The sequence below is a fragment of the Myxine glutinosa genome, chromosome 2 (assembly GCF_964187855.1).
Source record: "Myxine glutinosa chromosome 2, kmMyxGlut1.1, whole genome shotgun sequence".
Taxonomy (NCBI): Eukaryota; Metazoa; Chordata; class Myxini; order Myxiniformes; family Myxinidae; genus Myxine; species Myxine glutinosa.
In genome coordinates this window covers 119,278,440-119,305,623 of record NC_136262.1, presented here as the reverse complement: position 1 = coordinate 119,305,623, position 27,184 = coordinate 119,278,440, and the positions used below count along the sequence as shown (strand labels likewise).

General features: G+C 46.4%; 1 protein-coding gene across 5 annotated transcripts; it reads left to right on the top strand.

Annotated features, from left to right (window-relative positions):
• Positions 1-1,664: 1,664 nt before the first annotated feature.
• On the top strand, positions 1,665-27,134 carry LOC137421335 (galactoside alpha-(1,2)-fucosyltransferase 2). 5 transcript variants are annotated; one of them, XM_068107276.2, is made up of 4 exons: positions 1,665-1,803; positions 2,037-2,132; positions 15,062-15,258; positions 21,501-27,134. In XM_068107276.2, exons 2-4 carry the CDS (start codon positions 2,122-2,124, stop codon positions 22,433-22,435), a joined length of 1,143 nt encoding a protein of 380 aa, XP_067963377.2. In that variant the 5' UTR covers positions 1,665-1,803; positions 2,037-2,121; the 3' UTR covers positions 22,436-27,134. The 5 variants fall into 5 exon arrangements, with proteins under 5 accessions (XP_067963377.2, XP_067963382.2, XP_067963379.2 ...); XM_068107281.2 differs by having other exon boundaries at positions 1,666-1,803; positions 2,037-2,147; XM_068107278.2 differs by having other exon boundaries at positions 1,666-1,842; positions 2,037-2,147.
• Positions 27,135-27,184: the final 50 nt, after the last annotated feature.

Genomic DNA, 27,184 nt, shown 5'->3' with positions numbered 1-27,184 from the left:
AGAAAATCCGGAGAGTGCTCACCGAGCAACGAGAGCATATAGTCCATGCGCTCGGACGGGCGCGTGTCGCCGAGCTCGGGCAGAGCGAGCAGGCGCCGTGCGCGTGCTGCCGGTGAGAGGGCAAAAGCGTCGAGGAGGAGTGTCTTCAGCGCGTCGTATTTGTCAGCAGCCGGCGGGTGCTCGAGGAGGCTCAAGGCACGGGCCGCGGTGGCAGAACCGAGCGCCGCCACAACATGGTGGAAGCGGGTGTCGTCCGCGGTGATGCCTCGCAGGGCGAACTGAGAGTCCGCCTGAGCGAACCAAACAGCCGCGTGAGCCTCCCAGAAGGTAGGCAGTTTAAGCGTCACTACCGTATCCATGTCGGTAGGTCACCAATGAAGGAACTGTGCTCCAACGCGAGTCGAAAGAATTGACGCGACCAAAGACGGAATTCGTCCGAGTTGCTTTATTGAAACAAAACAGCTCAGGTATTCTGACAAAAGCCCGTTTATCGGGCAGCAATATATATACACATTTATGTCGGGAAGTTTGCCCGGCAAAAGCTATACCGGGCATGCCCGGGTGTCAAGGGTGAGCCTTGGAAAGGCGAGTCTGGACCTGCCCGGGCGTGTTTGGCTGCGGCCTGGCAAGTCGAGGCTGGGCGTGCCCGGGCGCTCTGGACGAGCCCTGGAAAGGCGATAGCGGGCATGCCCGGACACTCTGGGCGAGCCCTGGAAAGGCGATAGCGGGCATGCCCGGACGCTCTGGGCAAGCCCTGGAAAGGCGATAGCGGGCATGCCCGGACGCTCTGGGCGAGCCCTGGAAAGGCGAGAGCGGGCATGCCCGGGAAAGACGAGACCGGGCGTGCCCGGGAGGTTCGGGCGTGCCCGGGAAAGACGAGACCGGGCGTGCCCGGGAGGTTCGGGCGTGCCCGGGAACAGTGAGTCAGGGCATGCCCGGGAGAGGCGCGTCTGGCCGTGTTCTGGCCGGTGCAAGGCGATTGTGTGCATCCAGCGGTAACCGCTTCAGGGCTGTATTTGTTCCTGGTTCGTTTTCCTGTGTACTATCCTGTACTTGCACCTGTTTTTGGAAGTTTGTTGCTAAATGAGGATACCTTGTCCGATTTTTTGTTTTCTTTCTCATGCACAAATATCATTCGATAGTCTGTTGAGCTTTTCACATACTCCGCTAGTCCTGCACACACTATTCTGTGCAAGTTAGGGTAGGGGGAGGGGGGGAAGGGAGGGGGGAAGGGAGGAGGGAAGGGTGGGGAGAGGGGGAAAGGGAGCAGTCAGAAGTGGAAGCTCTTTTACAGAGAATTTATATCTTAAAGGGGAGGGGAGGAGAGGGAAGGGGGGGGAGGGGGAGGCAGGAGAGGAAGGAGAGTGGCTCACGTTTCTGAGTTAAATGTGATGCCGATCACGAAGAAGAAGAAGTCATACTACCAAAGTTGTACACTTCCGGAATTGTTTAATTTATTTGTATTCAAATGTCTGGTAATTGTTTTGTATTTATTTATGTGAATGTGTACTTGTATATAACTGTCATTCATTTAAAAAGGCTTCAGCACAAACGAGCGATTTATTTTTATTCGCGAGCGAGCACCACACCCTGTCTTTCCTCCGCCCACACGATTATCGACCGACGCCACTCCCTCACTTTCATTAGGCCCCGCCCCTAGTGCGATATCTTTGGGGGACCATGCAATGATTGTACTATAATCTATAAGCGCCGTCCAATTCTCGGCCATTGGCGCACCTGGCAGTCTGACGTGCTGGCCCTCGTCGAATCGCCCGGTGTTTATCGAGTCTACGTTGTTTCCAGGTGCGAATGCGGCATTTTCTTAGCGTGGGATTTAACCAGGTGCGGTACGTTTTTGGCGGGTTCTCAGAATGTGTGCTTCGTGTCGGCGACGGCGGCGTGCACTGTGGCGATCACATGGGATTTATTTATTTATTGCCTGTGGCCGACCTATGACGTCACGACTATACCGGTCCCGTTCGCCCTTCCTCGGCAATTAGTAACGTTTGTAAATACCTTTATTTGCCTTGCTGTAGCGAGGAGCAATCTCAAGGACTGGAACTCCGCTTCCGAAGGGTTCGAATCTCACCTGGGGTGGATCTGCCACGGGAAGCTACTTTTATGGACCGGAGGTACAACAGCCAGGTGTACGGACGGTTTGCATTTGTAAAATGATTTTTTTTTTTTTTTTTGGTTTTTTTTTCTTCTTGTATACAAGATCGAGGCTCGTGAAAGAGCTAACATTAATCACACAAAAAGTCAAACCGACACACAAAACACAAAAAACAAGGGGAGCGGCAGACAAGATGGGGGGAGAGGGGGAAGGACACAAACACAACATTTGAGAGCAGGGACATCGGGAGGACTTAGGGTGGGGGGAGGTGGGAGAGGTATAAAACATATGAACACTGCAAGGACTCTGGGGTGAATTACCGGGGGTAGAAAAGATCAAGGTTTTGGATGGGGGAAGATAAGAGATGGTGGTGAACAGCTGTTTTAAAGACTTGGAGGGAGGAGTGGGATTGAAGGGAGTGTGGGAGTTTGTTCCAGAGGCGGGAGAAAAGAGGGATGAAGGAGTGAAGGTGAGCAGAGAGCCTAGATTTTGGCAGTTTAACCATAAGAGGGTTGCAGGCAGATCTTGTGCGACCTGAAGGAATATTGGGGGGGACAGAGCACAGAGAGAGCTGGGGGAGCAAGGCCGGAGAGGAGTCGGTAGAAGACAAAGACCACCAACCTGCCTGCGGTGAGTGAGTGAAAGGCCCTCGGAGTTGACTTCATCGCAGGAGATTCCAATGATTCTGAAAGCTTTGGCCTCAACAGCGTGAAGCCGAGCCAGGTGTGAGGCAGGAGCACCAGCCCAGAGGGGGGGAACAGTATTCCATTGAGCTGCGGATGAAAGCCTTCGATGTGGTGAGGAGCTCAGGTGTGCCAAGGAAGGACCAATGGACCATGTTAACAATAGTAAACGGTTAACAAACAAGGCAATTCATGAAGGGTAAATAACAGGTTAACGCAGGTGTGGGTCCATTGACACAAATAGCACAGCTGGAGTTGTTGGTGCTGGAAGCGACATGTTGAATAAATATTTTACTTTTCAACATTTACACAAGAACATTCAGGGAATTGAGCAATAGACTCATTATCAGCCATGATCTTTATTGGGCAAACCACATGTCAAAGTTTGCCTCCATTGGCACACCTGAACTCTGCCAGCCACCGACAGGGCCTTCATCTGCACTTTGATGGAGTACAGGTACTGGTCTCCCCTCTGGGCTGTGTCACCCACCTCACACCTTGATCAGCTTGACACCATGGAAACCAAGACCTTCAAGATCATTGGAATGTTCTGCGATTAAGCCGAGTCTACGGGTCTATCACTTTGCCATCACCAACAGGTAGGTCGTCTATCTGTCTTCTACCGCATCCTCTCTGGTCTAGAACCCTCTACTCTTTCCGTGTTTTGTGCCCCCCTCCCCCCAACCCCTAAGGTTTCTGCAGGGCTCACGATCCACCATCAACCCCCTTCTGTTGAAACTACCTAAATCCAGGATCACTGCTCACCTACACTGATTTGTACCTCTTTTCCTACCTGTGGGACCAACTTCCACAACCCTCTTCAATCTCACTCCTCCCTCCAGGTCTTCAATATAGTTGTTCACCACCATCTCAGATCGTCTCCAATCCAAAACCATGATCTTATCTACCTTTGCTAACCCCCTCCCTCCTCCTTCCAAATTAATAGAGAGCTTCGTAAGCGAACCTCTATGGCAATTGCATGTATATGTAAATCCATTCAAAATTTCACTTTCATTTCAAATTTCACAAAAAAAAAAATTCAAATTTTTCCCCATTCCCTTGGGAACAAAATTTCATGTTGTCATTTGAAATGTCCCTTCCATGATCCGCCATCGTGTCCCTTCCATGATCCGCCATCTTGCTCATGTGATCTTGCTTTGGTCTGGCGCGACTGATAAATTATTTTCACCTGTTGATTAAAATAAATAAATTACAATACAGTACTGTACAGAACGGATTTTGAATTCGAAACCGCTCATCATTTATGCCAGCTACACCGACTTCTTTTTTCCACCAGCTACATCGGCTTCAATTTTCCGCCAGCTACACCGGCTTCAGTTTTCCGCCAGGTACACCGATTTCAGTTTTCCGCCATCTACACCGACTTCATTTATAATTCTAAGCCCAAGATCAAACAACCTAGCCTAGCTCGGCCTAGGCCTACAGATGTTTGCGAGGGCTGCGTACTCGATCGACTGACCATTGTCTACTCAACAATCTGTTGTCAACATTGTCTACTCAACAAACTCAACAATCACCAATAAACTCCAATACATTCAGAACTCCGCTGCCCGTCTACTCACCCATTCCCGGACCCGTGACCACATCACCCCCGTCCTTTACAAGCTTCACTGGCTCCCCATCTCCCAGAGAATCCAGTACAAAATCCTCCTCTTGACCTACAAAGCCCTCCATAACCTGGCCCCATCCTACCTGGCTGACCTCCTCTCCAGACACACTCCCACCCGCAACCTCCGCTCTGCTGGTACCAACCTCCTGAGCCCCCCATCCGGACCAAATTCAGATCCTGGGGGGACAGGGCCTTCTCCATCGCTGCTCCCACCCTCTGGAACTCACAACCTCACACCATCAGAGACTCCTCCTCACTCACCACATTCAAAACATCACTCAAGACCCACCTGTTCAACACTGCATTCAACATTTAACCCACAGCATCTAACCCCTGACTATCTCCTCTCCTTCTCCCTCCTTTGTGCTTTGAATATTTCCCTATTGATTCTTCTTTTTTGCAATTGTTTTTATGTTTTGCTATGCATTATGTTTTGCACTCTGTCAAAGCGTCTTTGGGCTTCCTGAAAAGCGCTATATAAAATAAATGCATTATTATTATTATTATTGTCAACGAAGCTCTCACTCTAGGCAATGCGTATTTTCATATTAGCCCCCCTACCCCTCCTGAGAGTTTACCTCTGTATCCATCTTGTCCACCCCATGCATCTTGCCCATCTTCTGTATCCATCTTGTCCACCCCATGCATCTTGTCCATCTTCTGTATCCATCTTGTCCACCCCATGCATCTTGTCCATCTTCTGTATCCATCTTGTCCACCCCATGCATCTTGTCCATCTTCTGTATCCATCTTCTCCACCCCATGCATCTTGTCCATCTTCTGTATCCATCTTCTCCACCCCATGCATCTTGTCCATCTTCTGTATCCATCTTGTCCACCCCATGCATCTTGTCAATCTTCTGTATCCATCTTGTCCACCCCATGCATCTTGTCCATCTTCTGTATCCATCTTGTCCACCCCATGCATCTTGTCCATCTTCTGTATCCATCTTCTCCACCCCATGCATCTTGTCCATCTTCTGTATCCATCTTCTCCACCCCATGCATCTTGTCCATCTTCTGTATCCATCTTCTCCACCCCATGCATCTTGTCCATCTTCTGTATCCATCTTGTCCACCCCATGCATCTTGTCCATCTTCTGTATCCATCTTGTCCACCCCATGCATCTTGTCCATCTTCTGTATCCATCTTGTCCACCCCATGCATCTTGTCCATCTTCTGTATCCATCTTGTCCACCCCATGCATCTTGTCCATCTTCTGTATCCATCTTCTCCACCCCATGCATCTTGTCCATCTTCTGTATCCATCTTCTCCACCCCATGCATCTTGTCCATCTTCTGTATCCATCTTGTCCACCCCATGCATCTTGTCAATCTTCTGTATCCATCTTGTCCACCCCATGCATCTTGTCCATCTTCTGTATCCATCTTGTCCACCTTCTGTATGCATCTTGTCCATCTTCTGTATCCATCTTGTCCATCTTCTGTATCCATCTTGTCCACTTTCTGTATGCATCTTGTCCATCTTCTGTATCCATCTTGTCCATCTTCTGTATCCATCTTGTCCATCTTCTGTATCCATCTTGTCCACCCCATGCATCTTGTCCATCTTCTGTATCCATCTTGTCCACCCCATGCATCTTGTCCATCTTCTGTATCCATCTTGTCCACCCCATGCATCTTGTCCATCTTCTGTATCCATCTTGTCCACCCCATGCATCTTGTCCATCTTCTGTATCCATCTTCTCCACCCCATGCATCTTGTCCATCTTCTGTATCCATCTTCTCCACCCCATGCATCTTGTCCATCTTCTGTATCCATCTTGTCCACCCCATGCATCTTGTCAATCTTCTGTATCCATCTTGTCCACCCCATGCATCTTGTCCATCTTCTGTATCCATCTTGTCCATCTTCTGTATCCATCTTGTCCACCTTCTGTATGCATCTTGTCCATCTTCTGTATCCATCTTGTCCATCTTCTGTATCCATCTTGTCCACCTTCTGTATGCATCTTGTCCACCTTCTGTATGCATCTTGTCCATCTTCTGTATCCATCTTGTCCATCTTCTGTATCCATCTTGTCCATCTTCTGTATCCATCTTGTCCACCCCATGCATCCTCTCCATGTCTGCTGTTTGTGTTTCGTTCCTCTTTTTCCCCTCTATATCTACCGTTCCTTTTGTATCCTGTTCCGTCCTGATCCGTTCAGTTTACTAACTCTTCCATGAGCCTCGACTATGCAGACAAAGAAGAAAAACTGCAGAGTATCTATGGAGGAGGTGAGGGAGGGCTTCTAAAGGAGATCCAGGTATGCGGAGGTAAGAATGCACCGGTTAATCCTGTCTGTGGAGATCCTATCGATATCTGATACACCGAACCCTGCGGGGAGGCGGTCGTGGTCAAGCAGCTTGCTTTCTCAACATGGAAAGGTAACCCAACTGATGGTAAGTTTAATAAAAACAGGAAGAAAATGGTCGATTTATCCGCTGTGAAAGATGCAAAGGTACTGATGTTTTGGCCTTTACCTTTGGTCGAAGCAAAATGAGGGTAATTTCATTCTGTACGTAAGACTCGAAACGGGTGGGTCCATACCGAGTCAAACCGGGAATCATCATGTTACAAATCTCAAGGATTGACTCTCCAATCGGTCTCCTTCGTCCAAGTCGTCTTTCGTCTTTCGTCTTTCATTAATCATCCACTTTCTAAACTCCCCTCTTGCCCCTCCCATCCAAATCCCCCCCCTTGCACCTACACTCCTAAACTACCCCCTTGCCCCTCCACTCTTAAACTCCCCCCTTGCCCCTCCACTCCTGAACTCCCCCCTTGCCCTTCCCCTCCTAAACTCCCCCTTTGCCCCTCCCCTCCTAATCCCCCCCCCTTGCCCCTCCACTCCTGATCTCCCCCCTTGCCCTTCCCCTCCTAAACTCCCCCCTTGCCCCTCCCCTCCAATCTTCTGCCCCTCCCCTCCAATCTGCCCCTCCCCTCCAATCCTTCACCATCAAACCTTTCATCCTCCTCATCCTTCCCTTTCTTGGAACTCTTCTGCAACATCTGACACACTATCAACTGCTCTCCCTACCTCCCCCTCTCATCCTTCATCTTACCCTACTCCTCCCCTCCCCTGTCCTGTACCCGATGCTCCCCCTCTCTCTTCATTAACGGTATGGACCTCAAACATCCGGGGCCTTCGCTCAAACCTGACTGATCTCTCCATACAGGTTGCTTCTGACAATCCAGACTTGATCTGCTTAACAGAGACTTTCCTCCTTCAAGATGTCTCTGATTCCTTAATATCTCTTCCTGGTTACTCCCTCCTCCGGTATGATAGACCTGAGCCTCGGCCTGGTGGTGGGGTGGCTATCTTTGTCAAAAACTCTCTTCCTCACTCTCCTTGCACTGCCCTCTTTCCTCCTCACCCGCAGGAGTACCTCTGGTTACGGCTTCCTCTCCGCTCCCACCTTTTGTTCATATGTGTTCTGTACCGTCCCCCAAACAGTGATGACTCCATCTACATTTCACTGTCTGACAACATGGACCAACTTCTATCCACTCATCCCAACTCTCTCTTCCTCATATGTGGTGACTTCAACTGTCATCATGCCACCTGGTTGGGTGTGGGTTCCTCTCTCACCAGTCATGGCACCTCAGCAAAGGACTTCTGTGACTCACTGGGATTGACACAATCTGTCAATTTCCCGACCCGGATCTCAGCCAATGGAGTATCTTCTCTTCTAGACCTGGTTATGACAAACTTCCCTGCTAATGTCTGCTGCTCTTCTTCTGCTCCAATCGGTTCTTCTGATCATGTGCTTGTCAAAGTGGACATCTCTCTGGCCATTCTCAGAGAGCCTCCTCAGCGTCGACGAGTCTGGCATTTCACTCAGGCCGACTGGGACGGTCTTCAAGGAGCCATCAATCGTCTGGATTGGTCTCCCATCTCCACTGCCTCTGACATCAATTCTTCCTGGGAATTCTTCCAAAGCAAACTGATCTCCCTCATGCACAGATTTATCCCATCTCGCCTTCAATTGTCTTACCCTTCCTCCCGTCCATGGTACACTGAATCTTGTGGTGGGGCAGTTGCCCTGAAACAACTTTCCTTTGCCTCTTGGAAGGCTAATCCAACTGAAGGCAATCTCAGTTCCTTCCACCAAGCTCGGAACAAGTGTGTGTCTACCCTCAGGAGTGCCAGGAAGCACTATCTCTCCTCACTCAAGAATGAACTCTCAAACCTGTCTCCTTCCTCCAAATCCTGGTGGCGTCTGGTCAAATCCGTTTCTGGTGTTTGTTCCCCCTCCATCCCCTCCCTTACCTCAAATGGCCACACAGTTGACATCGCACGTGACAAAGCCGAATGCCTCAACTCTGTGTTCGCCTCAAAATCCTAAGTCCCAAACCCATCTCTCTCTGTACCCACATTACCCAGTCGAACCCAGCTGTTCCTGGACTCCGTGTCCTTCTCTCCCGACAAGGTGGAGGAGTTTTTGTCAAACCTCGACTCTGATTCTGCAACTGGACCAGACGGCATCAGCCCACGGGTCCGAAAATCCTGCTCTGCCGCTCTATCTCACCCTCTCTCTGTTCTTTTCACCCTATCTTTTGCTCAAGGTCATCTGCCAGCATCCTGGAAATCAGCTAACATTACCGCTTTACACAAAAAAGGTGCAAAAACAGATCCTTGCAACTACAGACCAATCAGCCTGCTCCCAATTATCAGCAAAGTCATGGAATCCATCATTGCTTCGGATATGAAATCTTTCCTCTTCTCCAATGGCTTGATCTCTGATCATCAATTTGGTTTCAGACCAGGTCACTCTACTCTGGACATGCTGCTTCTGCTGTCTCAACAATGGATGGAGGTCCTCAATGCCAAACAGGAAATCAGAGCTGTCTCCCTTGACATATCACGGGCCTTTGATACGGTCTGGCACCCAGCTCTGCTCACCAAACTCTCCTCCTATGGTATCCATGGAAATCTCCATGCATGGCTTGCGGACTTCCTCTCTGGTCGTAGTCAACGTGTGGCCCTGAATGGATTTCTCTCATCTCCCCTTCCTGTTCAGGCTGGAGTTCCCCAAGGAAGTGTGCTGGGCCCTGTGCTTTTTCTGGTCTTTATCAATGATCTCTCCGACTCTCTGGAAAATCCTCTCTATATCTTTGCTGATGACTCCACTCTCTGCCGCTCCATTCCTCTTCCCTCAGATCGGCAGTCTGCAGCCTCCTCACTCTCTGAAGACCTGGACAAAATCACAGACTGGTCAAACAAGTGGAACATGTCTTTCAATCCTGACAAATCTCACTCTCTTACTATGTCTCTCCGAAAAGATCGACTGGACAACCCTCCCATCTACTTTCTCAACAATCCTCTCCAATAAGTTCTGTCGCTCAAGCTTTTGGGTCTCACTATCTGCCATGATCTTTCTTGGGAAAACCACATTTCCAAGCTGGCCTCCAAAGCCAGTCGCCGACTGGGCATCCTCCGTCGTGCGAAGTCCTTCCTCGGCACACCTGAGCTCCTCACCACATACAAGGCTTTCATCCGCAGCTCAATGGAATACTGTTCTCCCCTATGGGCTGGTGCTCCTGCCTCACACCTGGCTCGGCTTCACGCTGTTGAATCCAAAGCTTTCAAAATCATTGGAATCTCCCGCGATGAAGCTATCTCTGAGGGCCTTTCACTCACTCACCGCAGGCAGGTAGGTGGTCTTTCTGTCTTCTACCGACTCCTCTCCGGCCTTGCTCCCCCAGCTCTCTCTGTGCTCTGTCCCCCAAATATTCCTACAGGTCACACAAGATCTGCCAGCAACCCTCTGATGGTTAAACTGCCGAAATCTCGGCTCTCTGCTCACCTTCACTCTTTCATTCCTCTTTTCTCCCGCCTGTGGAACAAACTCCCACACTCCCTTCAATCCCTCTCCTCCCTCCAGGTCTTTAAAACAGCTGGTCACCACCATCTCTTATCTTCCCCCATCCATAACCTTGATCTTTTCTACCCCCACTAATTCACCCCAGATCCACCTTGTTTGAAATTCCAACTTCTTTCCTGGAAATCCTGGCAGTGTCCATAAGTTTATACCTCTCCCACCCCCCCCCCCCCCCTTCACATGCCTCCCCCCCAAAGCCCTCTCCCTCCCACAGATCTCTTGATGTCTCCATGTCTCTCGGTCCCTGCTCTCAAATGTTGCGTTTGTGTCCTTCCCCCTCTCTCCCCATCTGGTCTACCGCTCCCGATGTTATTTGTTTTATGTGTCTGTTTGTCTTTCTGTGTGATTAATGTTCGCTCTTTCACGAGCCTCGATCTTGTATACAAAAAAAAAAAGAAAAAAAAAAAAAAAAGGTCATGGTGTCGTAGAACGGTGTTCACTAAATAGAATGCCCACACCTCAATAACAATGTCAAGATTTAATTCAATAGAGAAGAGTCAGTTGGTACAACACGAGAATACAACGATACCTGGCACCAGAAACACAGCATGACGTCCAATGATCTCCTCTACTGTCTTCGATAACTTTGGTTCTTTTATAGTATTTGAGAATAATGAAAATGGTTGGGTTGTGTCTCAAGCTGCAAGAGGTAGGGTAGATGGAAAACAGAGGAAGAAGAAGCTGAGACATTCAGGTGCCAACTGACATCTGTTTAGCAGACCTTAAGAGATAAGCACCTTGAAAATCGTTAATTCACCCCAGACCTGCTTTTTTGAAATACCAACTTCTTTCCTGGAAGTCCTAGCAGTGTCCACGTGTTTCTTTTTTTACCTCTCCCCCTCCCCCCCCCCCCTTCCCATGCCTCCTGCCCCCAAGCCCTCTCCCTCCCACAGATCTCCCAATGTCCCTGTACTTGTGTGCTTCCCTCTCTCTCCCCATCTTCCCTCCCGCTCCCTTTATTGTATGTTTTGTGTGTCCGTTTTTTTTTTGTGATCAATGTTAGCTCTTACACGAACCTCGATGTTGTATACAAAAGAAAACTATTAAAAAAAAAGTCCTGACATTCCAATATTTCTGGAACCACAGCTTCATGGTTTTCAGAAATATTATATTTCATCTTTGCACAGATTATAATCAATGTGAAGTTTATTCCTTTAAGTCTTTTTAAGCACAGTGAACACAAGTTCTACAATTCATAATGTAGATAACTCAAAGATTTATCATTAGTTATACTCTTGACCTTTGAAGCCTGGTGTTGGCTTAGCGGTTAGGGTGCCGGCTTGGGATCCCAGGATCCTGGGTTTGAATTCCGGTCGATCGCTGAACCAACACCAGGGGGGTTGACTCAGCCTGTAATCCTTCTGAGGTCGGCAAGTTGAGTACAAGGTCACTGGTAATTCCCTGTGTGTGGCAAGAGGCGACTTGCAGGGTTGGCGGCCGGAAGGGCATCCGGCCATAAAACATTGCTTCTAAAATGGGGACCACGGTGCCCGAAAAAGGTCAACACCTGCTCTGCGGGGAAAAATGGCCTCTAAAGGTGGTTATATACTCTTGACCTTTATTGACAATATACATTTTGAAGATTATAATGATGTGTCATGAGATGTTTATTAAAAACAACTAGTTGAAGATGCCATCATTCAACATTAGCCATTTTGTCTGAACAGCAACGGCAAATAACATTTATTACTCCTGAGAATAAAAAAACATGATAAAACAACTTTGAAACAAGAAGAAGAAGAACAGAAACATCTCAGTACAGGTGGGAGTCGAATGGGACTCCCACAGTGGGTTACCTACCTTGTCAGGTCCATCTCCATCTTCTCCCTCAACTCAAATAGTCTTTCTGCGGATTGTGCCTGATGTTAAACACAATAGCTCAAGGTCGGTGTTTGCATCTTCATTTCTCTTTGCAACTCTTCGTGCTCTGTCACTCTTTCACCAATCACGTTCACTGTCCACCAAACTTCATGTCCTCACCTGAGAAGGCAGACCGAGTTCTGTCTGTGGCACCTGTGGCCACGTTCTCGAATCCTGCTTTCCTGCCCTGCTTGCCGTGCTCGCTACCTGTGACGTACCAGCTCTAGATTGCTCGTTAACGCAAGAAAATTTGATGTCTGGAAGAACCAAGAAACTTCCAGAACTCTGGTGATCTTTCCACGTGTTTTTAAATCTGACGACAATAATAGTACAAATAAGCATGTTTCGTATCCGCCCAACTTTGTCATGTTTATTCTGAACTTGTGTAAAATGGGAAAAACAAAGTCTATCAGATGTTTTTTTTTTGTTGTTTTTTTTGGTATACAAAGCCGAGGCTCGTGTAAGAGCTAACATGAATCGCAAAAAGACAAACTGACACATGAAACATAGAGGGAGTGGGGAAACAAGATGGGGAGCAGGGACATTGGGAGATCTGTGGGAGGGAGAGGGCTTGGGGGAGGAGTCGTGGGAAGGGGGGGGGGGAGGAGGCGTGGGAACGGGGGGGGGAGGAGGCGTGGGAAGGGGGGGGGGGAGGAGGGAGTGGTAAAAACACATGGACACAGCTAGGACTTCCAGGAAAAAAAGTCGGTATTTCAAAAAAGTGTATCTGGGGTGAATTAACAGGGGTAGAAAAGATCAAGGTTTTGGATGGGGGAAGATAAGAGATGGTGGTGAACAGCTGTTTTAAAGACCTGGAGGGAGCAGTGGGATTGAAGAGAGTGAGGGAGTTTGTTCCAGAGGCGGGAGGAAAGAGGAATGAAGGAGTGAAGGTGAGTAGAGTCTTAAATTTGTGTTTACTGTAGATTTTGTAAAACTTTGTTACTCTCTTTGAGTGTGAAATCGTACCTTGTTGGGCTGTACTGTACGATATTTGTCAAATTCGGTTTCGTGTTGTTCAAGGCCTACTCCTCGGAGAGCTGCTGTAAAAATTCCGCTTCCCGTTTTGCTGCTTCCCAAATATTGTACTTTCTACGCCCTCAATGTTGTCCTATTTCCCCCCTCACCTCCTCACTTCAGCAAAATTTTTAAAAAAACAAAAAACGTTTTTTCACTCCACAACGCAGTCATTAGACTTGAATTTAACGTTGCTGTACTTCATTCTTTATCACTCCATTTTCTCAATATCTCCAAACTGAATCTTTGAATATAAACGCTGACCTTAAAAACGAATCCCTTTAATTGAAGACCTATCGGCTTGCTTCCGATCATCAGCAAGGTCATGGAGTCCTTGATTGCAGTTGATATGAAATCCTTTCTTTTTTTCCAACCACCTCATCTCAGATCATCAATTTGGTTTCAGACCAAGTCTGAAACTCTCCCTTGAACTTGCTGCTTCTCCCTATGGAATCCAAGGTCAACTCCATACCTGGATTAATGACTTCCTCCACTCTCGTAGACAACGTGTGACTCTCAACGGAACCTTTTCATCTCCTCTCCCGGTCAAGGCTGAAGTACCCCAAGGCGCAAGGCAGTGTTCTAGGCCCAGTCCTATTCCTAATCTTCATCAATGATCTCTCTGACTTTCTGGAAAACCCTCCATCCATTTGCTGACGACTCCACTCTCTGCCGTGACATCCGTCATCCTTCAGACAGACAGCTGCGGTCTCTTCCCTCTCTTCAGACCTTGATAGAATCACAAGAGGGTCAAACACTTGGAATATCTCTAAATCCTGATAAATCACTCTCACTATCTCTCTCTGAAAGACCGTCTAGCGAACCCTCCCATCTGCTTTCTTAACAATCCTCTTGAGGAAGTTCGGTCACCTGGGTCTCACTATCGGCCATGTCTCTTGGGCAAAGCACCATTCAAAGTTGGTCTCCAAATCTGACTGGGCATCCTTAGTTGTACAAAGTCCTTCCTTGGCACACCTGAACTCCTATCCACCTACAAGGCTTTCATTCGCAGTTTGATGGAGAACTTCTCTTCTCTCTGGGCTGGCTCTCCTGTGTCATACCTTGCTCACCGAGACGCCGCGGAAACCAAGGCTTTCAAGATCATTGGAATCCCGTGCGATGAAGCCGAGTCTTTGGGCCTATCACCACACCATCGCAGATAGGTTGGTGGTCTCTCTTTTATCACCTCCTTTCTAGTCTTGCCCCCTCTACTCTTTCCGTGCTTTGCCCCACTCACTCCCTCCACCCCCCCCCCCCCCCCTCCACCCCAGGTTGCTGCACAATACTTCAATGCTGCTGTTGGCCTTTCCCCCTTTTCTTTCTACTGTTCCATTTGTTATATTGGAAAAAAGTGGTTGGGGGGGAAATTATGTATATGTTTGGGATGTATGTATGTATTATATATATGTATGTATTATGAATATGTAGCCTGGTGTTGGCTTAGCGCTTAGGGTGCCGGCTTTGGATCCGAAGATCCTGGGTTTGAATCCCGGTCGATCGCTGAATTAACACCAGGGGGGTTGACTCAGCCTGTCATCCTTCTGAGGTCCGCAAATTGAGTACCAGCTCACTGGTAATTCCCTGTGTGTCCAAGAGGCGACTAACAGGGTTGGTGGCAGGAAGGGCATCCGGCCATAAAACATCGCTTCAAAAAGGGGACCACGGTGCCCAAAAAAGGCCAACCCCTGCTCTGCGGGGAAAAATGACCTCTAAAGGTTTTTTTGGGAAAAAGTTTGAGGTGGCCATGGTCGACCATATCCCATAAAATCCAGAAGAGCACAAGATGAAGGTTTGGAGTCATGGGATACTGGATTCCTTAGACATCGAGAGTTCAGAACCTAATCCTGTCTTTTTTTTTTCTTTGTATCCTCCAGCACGCCCCTCAGGCTGAATTTGGATTACTCCATCAGCCAAACAGAACTCGAGACGTCTCACCAGCGGGACGGAGGGATGATTCTGCACCACTTGGTCTATAAAACAACTTTACTCCTCAACACGGTGAAGGTGTTTTCTTTACGCCGCTCTCGAGCACTCGTCTGTTTACTCCTCGCAGCATTCATCTTCTCATTAGGTGAGACGTATCGGTATTTGGGGATCAGCGATGTGTGGTTGCTCCACTAAAATGAGATTAATTATTAGCTGTAAAGTGTTTATTTTGCATTACATGGCCTTAAGGAGTGGCCTACCATGGTGCTTGTTTCATAATAAGAAAATAGAGGTGGAGCAGACACCAGAGCCAGGCTTGACGAGGCACCACCGTGACTTGGAAGGAGACTGGTTGGAGGTTGGATAGAGATTTATAAGATGATGTTTCCTGGCTCGCCTTAGGATGGACACACATGTTTCGAGTCAAAATAATGTTTTGAGCCTCGGTCAGGTAAGCTTTCAACGCTGAGAAAGCGAGCTGCTTCACTGCAACCGCCTCTCCACAGGATCCGGTGTACCAGCGTTGAGAGGATGGGTAGGAAAAGTCTCAGAAGGGATGAGATAAACCGGTGCAAGAGGCTGCTCTGGCCGTGCCTTCTGTAATTCTGTTAAATGACGAGATAACCTATATAAATAAACAAAAGCGCTGTGTACATTCTTGGGAACCACCTTTGCTGTTTAGGTCTTTCTTGATGGTGGTCGTGGTGTCCTTGTAAAATACGGTGGTGTTGGTGTCATCATAAAATGTGGTGGTGATTGTGTCATCGTAAAATGTCTTGGTGTTGGTGTCATCGTAAAATGTGGTGGTGATTGTGTCATCGTAAAATGTCTTGGTGTTGGTGTCATCGTAAAATGTGGTGGTGATTGTGTCATCGTAAAATGTCTTGGTGTTGGTGTCATCGTAAAATGTGGTGGTGATTGTGTCATCGTAAAATGTCTTGGTGTTGGTGTCATCGTAAAATGTGGTGGTGATTGTGTCATCGTAAAATGTCTTTGTGTTGGTGTCATCGTAAAATGTGGTGGTGATTGTGTCATCGTAAAATGTCTTGGTGTTGGTGTCATTGTAAAATGTGGTGGTGTTGGTGTCATTGTAAAATGTGGTGGTGTTGGTGTCATCGTAAAATGTCTTGGTGTTGGTGTCATTGTAAAATGTGGTGGTGATTGTGTCATCGTAAAATGTCTTGGTGTTGGTGTCATTGTAAAATGTGGTGGTGATTGTGTCATCGTAAAATGTCTTGGTGTTGGTGTCATCGTAAAATGTGGTGGTGTTGGTGTCATCGTAAAATGTCTTGGTGTTGGTGTCATTGTAAAATGTGGTGTTGGTGTTGGTGTCATTGTAAAATGTGTTGGTGTTGGTGTCATTGTAAAATGTGGTGGTGTTGGTGTCATTGTAAAATGTGGTGGTGTTGGTGTCGCTGTAAAATGTGTTGGTGTTGGTGTCAAATGTGGTGGTGGTGGTGGTGGTGGTGTTGGTGTCATTGTAAAATGTGGTGGTGGTGGTGTTTGTGTCATTGTAAAATGTGGTGGTGTTGGTGTCATTGTAAAATGTGGTGGTGTTGGTGTCATTGTAAAATGTGGTGGTGTTGGTGTGTGAGATTGTGAATTGCTGGTAAAAATCCGGATTCGTTAAGCATACACGCTCAACCTAACACCGGCAGTGGAAAGGTTGGTAAAGAGTGGTTTCAAAAAGCATCCCGACAGCAAACCACGTGGACCCAAATCGGCTTCACGTGATTATCAAGATGACGATTGATGATGATCAAGATGACGATTGATGATGATCAAGGATGATGAAGATGACGATTGATGAATATGACGATTGATGACGATCAAGGATGATCAAGATGACGATTGATGATTATCAAGATGACGATTTCTGATGATCAAGATGACGATTTATCTATCTATAATTCCAGTAATCTCTGTGTGTATGTTTGTTTGTATGTTTGTATGTTTGTCTGTGACCGCTGTTTCTCGACAACTACCGGTCCGATATACTTGAAACTTGCCAGGTATATTGCTGGGGACCCGAGGATGTGCCTTTTCAAGGTTTTAAATTAATCGCAGAAGTAGTTACCGAGCTATGTCCAAAAAACGATTCAACCAATCAGAGAGCAGCGAGCTATCACGTGTGCCGAACGTGGCGAACAGACCCTGCCTCGGATGGCACATTTGAGAGCGTATTCATTTATTTCCCGTCGGCAAACTATGTTGGCGCTATGTTGGCGTTAAACTATGTTTTAAAACTAATTAAAACTAATTTGCGATTCTTTCGCTTTCCTGCGATATGCGACCTTCCGGAGCTCCTGTGAGAGCGTGCGCCATTACGGATAGTACGGGTACGGGCATGCCATATGTTGGCGTTAAACTATGTTTTAAAACTAATTAAAACCATTTCATGTAAATAGAGGGGGGGGGGGGGGGGGATTGTCACTGTACTCGCAAGCCGTTCGCCGTTCGCTTTGGCGTTGCGAATGGACCAAAACATTTCATGGACCAAACCATTTCATGTAAAGCGTTCGCCGTTCGCTTTGGCGTTGCGAATGGACCAAAACATTTCATGGACCAAACCATTTCATGTAAATAGAGGGGGGGGATATAATTTTAGATATATATATAGTACGGGCATGCCCTAGTGATCGAAATGACGATTGATGATGATCAAGGATGATGAAGATGATGATCAAGGAAGATGATTGATGAAGATGATGATTGATGACGATCAAGGATGATCAAGATGACGATTGATGATCAAGATGACGATTGATTATCAAGATGATGATTGATGATGATCAAGGATGATGAAGATGACGATTGATGAATATGACGATTGATGACGATCAAGATGACAATTGATGATTATCAAGATGACGATTTATGATGATCAAGATGACGATTGATGATGATCAAGATGACGATTGATGATTATCAAGATGACGATTGATGATGATCAAGATGACGATTAATGATGATCAAGATGACGATTTATGATGATCAAGATGACGATTGATGATGATCAAGGATGATGATGACGATCAAGGAAGATGACGATTGATGAAGATGATGATTGATGACGATCAAGGATGATCAAGATGACGATTGATGATCAAGATGACGATTGATGATCAAGATGACGATTGATGATCAAGATGACGATTGATGATGATCAAGATGACGATTGATGATGATCAAGATGACGATTAATGTTGATCAAGATGACGATTGATGATCAAGATGACGATTGATGATCAAGATGACGATTGATGATCAAGATGACGATTGATGATGATCAAGGATGAGAAGATGACGATTGATGAATATGACGATTGATGACGATCAAGGATGATCAAGATGACAATTGATGATTATCAAGATGACGATTGATGATGATCAAGATGACGATTGATGATGATCAAGATGACGATTGATGTTGATCAAGATGACGATTGATTTATCAAGGAAGATGACGATTGATGAAGATGATGATTGATGACGATCAAGGATGATCAAGATGACGATTGATGATCAAGATGACGATTGATGATGATCAAGATGACGATTGATGATCATCAAGATGACGATTGATGATGATCAAGATGACGATTGATGATTATCAAGATGACGATTTATGATGATCAAGATGATGATTGATGATTATCAAGATGACGATTTATGATGATCAAGATGACAATTGATGATCAAGGAAGATGACGATTGATGAAGATGATTGATGATGATCAAGATGATCAAGATGATGATTGATAATGATCAAGATGACTATTAATGATGATCAAGATGACAATTGATGATGATCAAGATGACGATCAAAATGACGATTGATGACTATCAAGATGACGATCAAGATGATGATCGATGACGATTGACGATTGACGATTGATGACGATCGATGATGATGAAGACTATGAAGATGACTTGATGATCAAGGATGATGAAGATGAAGATGAAGATGATGATGATGAAGATGACGATCAAGGATGATGAAGATGGGGAGGGGGAGGGGTGGGTGAGGGGGAGGGGTATATAGTATTGTAGGAGGAGGTGGTGGTCGATTCCAAGGGATCTGGGTGATATTTAGTATTGTAGGAGGGGGTGGTGGTCGATTCCAAGGGATCTGGGTGATATTTAGTATTGCAGGAGGAGGTGGTGGTCGATTCCAAGGGATCTGGGTGATATTTAGTATTGTTGGAGGGGGTGGTGGTCGATTCCAAGGGATCTGGGTGATATTTAGTATTGTAGGAGGGGGTGGTGGTCGATTGTGAGGGATCTGAGTGATATTTAGTATTGTAGGAGGGGGTGGTGGTCGATTGTGAGGGATCTGAGTGATATTTAGTATTGTAGGAGGTGGTGGTGGTCGATTGTGAGGGATCTGAGTGATATTTAGTATTGTAGGAGGGGGTGGTGGTCGATTGTGAGGGATCTGAGTGATATTTAGTATTGTAGGAGGTGGTGGTGGTCGATTGTGAGGGATCTGAGTGATATTTAGTATTGCAGGAGGAGGTGGTGGTGGTCGATTGTGAGGGATCTGAGTGATATTTAGTATTGCAGGAGGAGGAGGTGGTGGTCGATTCCAAGGGATCTGAGTGATATTTAGTATTGCAGGAGGAGGTGGTGGTGGTCGATTGTGAGGGATCTGAGTGATATTTAGTATTGCAGGAGGAGGTGGTGGTGGTCGATTGTGAGGGATCTGAGTGATATTTAGTATTGCAGGAGGAGGAGGTGGTGGTCGATTCCAAGGGATCTGGGTGATATTTAGTATTGTAGGAGGAGGTGGTGGTCGATTCCAAGGGATCTGGGTGATATTTAGTATTGTAGGAGGAGGTGGTGGTCGATTGTGAGGGATCTGAGTGATATTTAGTATTGCAGGAGGAGGTGGTGGTGGTCGATTGTGAGGGATCTGAGTGATATATATAGATAGTCGCGCGGCAAGGAACATCACGTGATCGCTCTGAGCGATCGATTGCAACTCTGCGTCCTGTCGTGGGCGTGGCCAACGTGGCCTCATGCTCCCAGGTGATTGGCTAACTCGAGCTCGAGAGAGCCATAATGCGCTACGTTATGGCAAAAAATATGAATCTAAAGATGAAAGGGAAAAAAACCTATGTGGTGTGAATGGCAATGTTCGTCGCTTAAATGTGAAAAAAGGCAATTGCTTTTCGCTCTGAAATACGTGCGAACACGTAACTGAGTTAATGGCGGCAGGGAACATCACGTGATCGCTCTGAGCGAATCAGCGCGCTGCTCTGCGACCGGTCAGATTCCGGTCATAATATTTCGCGCTGAGATAAAAATATGGTAAAAGCATATTATGAAATAAATTTTTAGGTCAGCCATGTTCGTCCCAGGCTCAATGGCCATGTCTGTGCCAAATATCAAGTACGTGAGCCTCTCCGTTTAGGAGTCTATCGGTAACATTACACACACACACACACACACACACACACACACACACACACACACACACACACACACACACACACACACACACACACAAACTGTGTTTTATATATATATATATAGGTGAATTGTTTGGAAATTTAAAGGCCGAATCTCTACATTGTTGTCCTGATTGGTCCCACAAACTTTCGATGATCATGTGTTAATATTGTGTTGGGCTATTGGTTGCACCACCCCAACCACCCCTCCATTTCATCCTTATTCAAACCCCCCGCAACCCCCAGCAATCCTTGGGATGACTCCTGTTGCTGTTAAAATCTGATTGGTTGGTATAATCACTAACCTTGTGATGACCAATTGATGGGTACTTGGTGTTGCGCGAATATGAAAGGGTTTTTTTGATCCTGTGTTCCACCAGATCGGAACGGATCACGTGCGAGTACGCGTTCTTGGCGAAGATAAATCGTTAAACGATAAATCCAAACCATTAAATGATAAATCGCTCCAATGGCAATATGTGAACAAATAAGGACCATCCAATCAGGGTCTTCACAGTCACAGCATAAGAGCACATACAGAATCCTGGTGAGTTAGGAGGAATGCTTTCGATGCGCTGTTGCTTTGGGATGCATTGTCCGTTTGGTAAAGGCCATGACGTTGTTTATCAAACCGGGGCTTGAAGCTACCCCAGAGGTGTCTGCGTGTGTGGTTTGACCGTTTGCACTGAGTGGGTTGTCCAAGCATTACACCAAGAGGTGAATGGTTGTGAAAATGATGGTTTTCAATGGGCCTGTATTGGTGCAAGGTTTTTGGAATGGCTGAGATTCCACCGATGGTGGTGGAGAGATGGTGTCTCACAGTAACGTGATGGTGGGTTGACTTGCGATGTAAAAGCACGTTGGCATGTAATTGTGCCGTGACATCTTCATGGTGCTCTTCTCAGTTTGATTTTATTGTGTTTATATCCTACAGGATGGATGGTGTGGAAAGGAAAGATTGTTCTTGGCCAACGACTGCCCCGTGGTTCATGGACAAGCCAACCACAAGGTCGACTGGGGAATCTAATGGGTGAATACGCCACCCTCCTCGCCCTTTCTATGCTGAACGGCGGGAGACCGATCCTCATGCCTAAAATGGGCGCCCGCCTCAAGTCTATCTTTGAGGTAAATGCTGCGGTCATGACGTCCATGGAATCGTACGCGACACCTTGGCAAGAATTTCCTCTCAATGACTGGATGACGGAAGAGTATAAGCACATCCGTGCACCATACGTCAAACTCAAAGGCTACCCTTGCTCATGGACCTTTTACCACCATATGTCTTCATTCGTGCGACGCGAATTCACCTTTCTGCCACCCCTCCGGGATTATGCAACGGCCACCCTTCGAAAAGCCATGGCTGGTCGGCAGTCGGCCACCTTTATCGGCGTCCACGTACGTCGAGGGGACTATGTCAGAGTGATGCCTAATGTTTGGCGAGGGGTCATAGGTGACCCCGAGTACCTCCGCAAAGCCATTGATGTTTTCCGCAGCCGTTATCCGGACGCCGTATTCATGGTGGCGAGCGACGACATGGCTTGGTGCCAGCGGCACTTGGACGTCACTCGCGGTGACGTAATCTTCGTGGGCGACAACAACCAGGCCGAACCACAGATGGATCTCGCTGTGTTATCCAACTGCAACCACACCATCTTCACCGTCGGTACCTTCGGCTTTTGGGCAGCATACCTTGCTGGCGGCGATGCCATTTACCTGTCAAACTTCACGCTCCCAGATTCACCGTTCAGGCTTGTTTTTCAAGAAGACAAGGCCTACTTACCACACTGGATGGGAATTCCAGCCAACCTAAATGCTTTCCCTTTAGAACCCCCATGTGAAGGGCACAAGTGGTTGTTCAATTTATGCTGAAACAACCTTTAGTAAACAATCGCTAACTAGATGGTATTCATACAATACTAGACTTGGTGCAAGCCAACTTTTCTATTTTCTCAAGGTTTTTTTTTTCTATGATCCAAAATGGCGGCCAGATCATGACTGATGACGTCATAAATTAAAAAAATTGTCCAATATAATTGTTGCGTAGATCACGCTCAAGAAATTTGCGTTGTTCTTGTCAAATTATGACGTCGTAATGAAGGCACAAATGACATCATTACGAATTATTCCCCATGCCGAGTTCTTTACAATGAACCACGTTTTCAATTTTTTCCTTGGAGCGGTTTCAGAGATAGAGATCCAAATTTTTTCGGGATTTCCAAGATGGCGCATGTACCACGTGACGCATGACGTCATAATTATCACTTTAAAATACACGCTAGTAGACGCGTACTTTGAAAATTTTGTGTCATTCAGACCAATGGATGGTGAGAAAATGGATTTTAAAATGCAGACACGTACAAACGTACGCGTCTGATCGCTTAACCCCGCTTTTTGCTTCGCGAGTGCACTGTAATTATCAGGTAATGCCTTAAGCTGTGCTAATTGAGGCCTTTGTGCATAGTTGTTGGAGCGTGTATTTTATTTTGAATCCATCAAAGGGATGTAAGCGTTAATATCAAGGTGAGATTATTTAAACTAGCAACGGTACCTGCCCTAGAGGCGGGGCTTCAATTGGGAGGCCCAAATGAAAAGGCAAAATATCTGAAATTGAAGACTTTAAAAAATATATATATATATATATTTTTTTATCACGTGCCTTCGATACGGTCTGGCACCCAGCTCTGCTCACCAAACTCCTCCTATGGTATCCATGGAAATCTCCACTCATGGCTTGCGGACTTCCTCTCTGGTCGAAGGCAACGTGTGGCCCTGAATGGATTTCTCTCATCTCCCCTCCTGTTCTGGCTGGAGTTCCCCAAGGTAGTGTTCTGGGCCTTGTGCTATTTCTGGTCTTCATCAATGATCTCTCTGACTCTCTGGAAAATCCTCTCTATCTCTTTGCTGAAGACTCCACTATCTGCCGCTCCATTCCTCATCCCTCAGATCGGCAGTCTGCAGCCTCCTCACTCTCTGCAGACCTGGACAAAATCACAGATTGGTCAAACAAGTGGAACATGTCTTTCAATCCTGACAAATCTCACACTCTTACAATGTCTCTCCGAAAGGACCGACTGGAAAACCCTCCCATCTACTTTCTCAACAATCCTCTCCAAGAAGTTCTGTCGCTCAAGCTTTTGGGTCTCACTATCTGCCATGATCTTTCTTGGGAAAACCACATTTCCAAGCTGGCCTCCAAAGCCAGTCGCTGAGTGGGCATCCTCCGTCCTTCCTTGGCACACCTGAGCTCCTCACCACATACAAGGCTTTCCTCCGCAGCTCAATGGAATGCTGTTCCCCCCTCTGGGCCGGTGCTCCTGCCTCACACCTAGCTCGGCTTCACGCTGTTGAAACCAAAGCGTTCAGAATCATTGGAATCTCCTGCGATGAAGCTAACTCGGAGGGTCGTTTAGTCACTCACCGCAGGCAGGTTGGTGATTTTTCTGTCTTCGACCGACTCCTCTCCGGCCTTGCTCCCCCAGCTCTATCTGTGCTCTGTCCCCCAAATATTCCTACAGGTCGCACAAGATCTGCCAGCAACCCTCTTCTGGTTAAACTGCCAAAATCTAAGCTTCCTGCTCACCTTCACTCCTTCATCCCTCTTTTCTCCCGCCTCTGGAACAAACTCCCCCGCTCCCTTCAATCCCACTCCTCCCTCCAGGTCTTTAAAACAGCTGTTCACCACCATCTCTTATCTTCCCCCATCCAAGACCTTGATCTTTTCTACCCTCCTTAATACACCACACATTATAAGTAACATAAACTGTATATTATATACATGTATTATATACAAACTGTATATTATAAGCGAGCTGCTTAGTAACTGAACACCCCGCCCCCCCCCCATCCCCCGTGTTTGCTCCCTTTCAATTTAATGTTAAACAGTAGTATGAGCCCTTTCAAAAGTTAATCATCAGTTTGTGGTTTATATTTTTGGGGTGCCCCAAGAAATGCCACGATAAGCTGTTTACACACGTTAATACGGCATATGTTCAAAAAGGAAAAACTTGCTGGGGAAGGGGCATATTATTAGTATTAAATTTGTTTTGTAATAGTATTAATATTTATGTACTAGCCGAATGCACCCGGCGTTGCCCGGGTTCTTTTTGAATGAATTTAATCTTCTGTACATAGGTCTGACGCGAGCCCAATATCAGTTCGTGCTCAACGATTCCTTGTTCTTTCTTCTGTCAGGCCCCGCGAGAGAGAATTTTGAAATCATGTGTTGCAATCAGTCAGATATTCCTATTAAGTGAATAAGTTGTGCTTCAAGATCATTTTGAAAGAAGATTTATTGCGAAATGGGCCCAGCCCGGCCGAAGCGGCCTCGACTGGCCTCGCCACCTGGCCTATAACCTTCCCGGGGCCCGTCCCGACATTTTTGGTTCTTTTTGAATGAATTGACTACTATAATTCAGCTTTTACTCGTGGCCGTAGAAGATTGACTACTATAATTCAGCTTTTACTTGTGGCCGTAGAAGATTGACGACTATAATTCAGCTCAGCTTTTAATTGCGAAGTGGACCCGGCCCGGCCGAAGTGGGCCTCGACCGGCCTCGCCACCTAGCCTATAACCATCCCGGGGCCCGTCCCGACATTTTTGGTTCTTTTTGAATGAATTTACTACTATAATTCAGCTTTTACTCGCGTCCGTAGAAGATTGACTACTATAATTCAGCTCAGCTTTTAATTGCGAAATCGGCCCAGCCCGGCTGAAGCAGCCTCGACCAGCCTCGCCACTAACCTTCCCGGGGCCCGTCCCGACATTTTTGGTTCTTTTTGAATGAATTTACTACGATAATTCAGCTTTTACTCGCGGCTGTAGACGATTGACTACTATAATTCAGCTTTTACTCGCGGCTGTAGACGATTGACTACTATAATTCAGTTCAGCTTTTAATTGTGAAATGGGCCCAGCTCGGCCGAAGCAGCCTCGACCGGCCTCGCCACCTACCCTATAACCTTCCCGGGGCCCGTCCCGACATTTTTTGTATTAGAGGTTTCCTCTTATCTTTCACCATTCAGGAGATTAGCGTGTGCAGACAAACAAACAAAAACTTTCTTATATATATATAAATAAATATAATATAAATAATCTATCTATAATTCCAGTAATCTCTGTGTGTGTGTTTGTCTGTGTGTATGTCTGTGTGTCTGTGACCGCTGTTTCTCGACAACCACGGGTCCGATATACTTTAACCTTGCCAGGTATATTGCTGGGGACCTGAGGATGTGCCTTTTCAAGGTTTCATATTAATCGGAGAAGTAGTTACCGAGCTATGTCCAAAAAACGATTCAACCAATCAGAGAGCAGCGAGCTATCACGTGTGCCGAACGTGCCGAACAGACTCTGCCTCGGACGGCACATTTGAGAGCGTATTCATTTATTTCACGTTGGCAAACTATGTTGCCGCTATGTTGGCGTTAAACTATGTTTTAAAACTAATTAAAACTAATTTGCGATTCTTTCGCTTTCCTGTGCGTTTGTGCACGCTATGGCGATTTCTTTACCAAACTCCGCAAGCCGTTCGCTTTGGACCAAACCATTTCATGTAAATAGAGGGGGGGGATTGTCACCGTACTCGCAAGCCGTTCGCTTTGGACAAAACCATTTCATGTAAATAGAGGGGGGGGATTGTCACCGTAACTCGCAAGCCGTTCGCTTTGGACCAAACCATTTCATGTAAATAGAGGGGGGGGATTGTCACCGTACTCGCAAGCCGTTCGCTTTGGCTTTGCGAATGGACCAAACCATTTCATGTAAATAGAGGGGGGGGATATAATTTTACATATATATATAGTACGGGCATGCCCTAGTATAATAATAATAAGAAGAAGACAGATAGAAGATTATAATTGGTGTTATTACCCTCGCCAAGGAGAGGTTATTGCATTTGAGTCCGTTTGTCTGTTTGTTTGTTTGTCTGTTTGTCCGCACAGAATAAATATGATTTTCTCAGCAACCATTGGTCCGATTGACAGGAAATTTTCACCACAGGTGCAAATCCACCTGTATAATTTTTTAATGATAATTATGACGTCATAGATCACGTGGTTCGGCCGCCACCTTGGAAAAACCGAAAAACTTTGCACCTCCATATCTCCGAAAGCGCTGAATAGAAAAAATTGAGACATGGCTCATTGTAAAGAACTCTCCATGGGGAATAAAATATGTTAATGATGACGTCATAGGTGCCTCCTTTATGACGTCATAATTCGACAAGTACTAAACTTCATCCGATCAAGATGAAATTTATTGAGCATCATGTAGGCATACATTGGTGGAGAAAAAAATAAAATAATGATGACGTCATAGGGCACGTGGTTCAGCTGCCATATTTGTTTTAAAACAAAAGCCTTAAAAAAAAAAACACTGAAAACACGATCTGGTGAGTGTCTGCAATCTCTGATCGATCTTTCTTGTTTATTTTGTTTTTGGAAGCGACCTTGGAAAAACGCCACGATAACCTGTACATAAACGTTAACACGGCATTTGTCCAAGAAGGAAACCTCCTTTGTGTAGGGGGGATATTATTAGTATTAAAATGGTTTTGTAACCACATTAACATTATGCTACCATCATTGGTCTTGTTATTACTTTTGTTATTGGAGGCAGTCTTT

Coding starts and splice junctions, on each gene's coding strand:
- LOC137421335 (XM_068107281.2), top strand. CDS start 2,122: ATGGACCGGAGGTACAACAGCCAGGT. Junction 2,148..15,061: donor CGGAGGTACAACAGCCAGGT/GTACGGACGGTT, acceptor TGTATCCTCCAG/CACGCCCCTCAGGCTGAATT. Junction 15,259..21,500: donor AGCATTCATCTTCTCATTAG/GTGAGACGTATC, acceptor TATATCCTACAG/GATGGATGGTGTGGAAAGGA.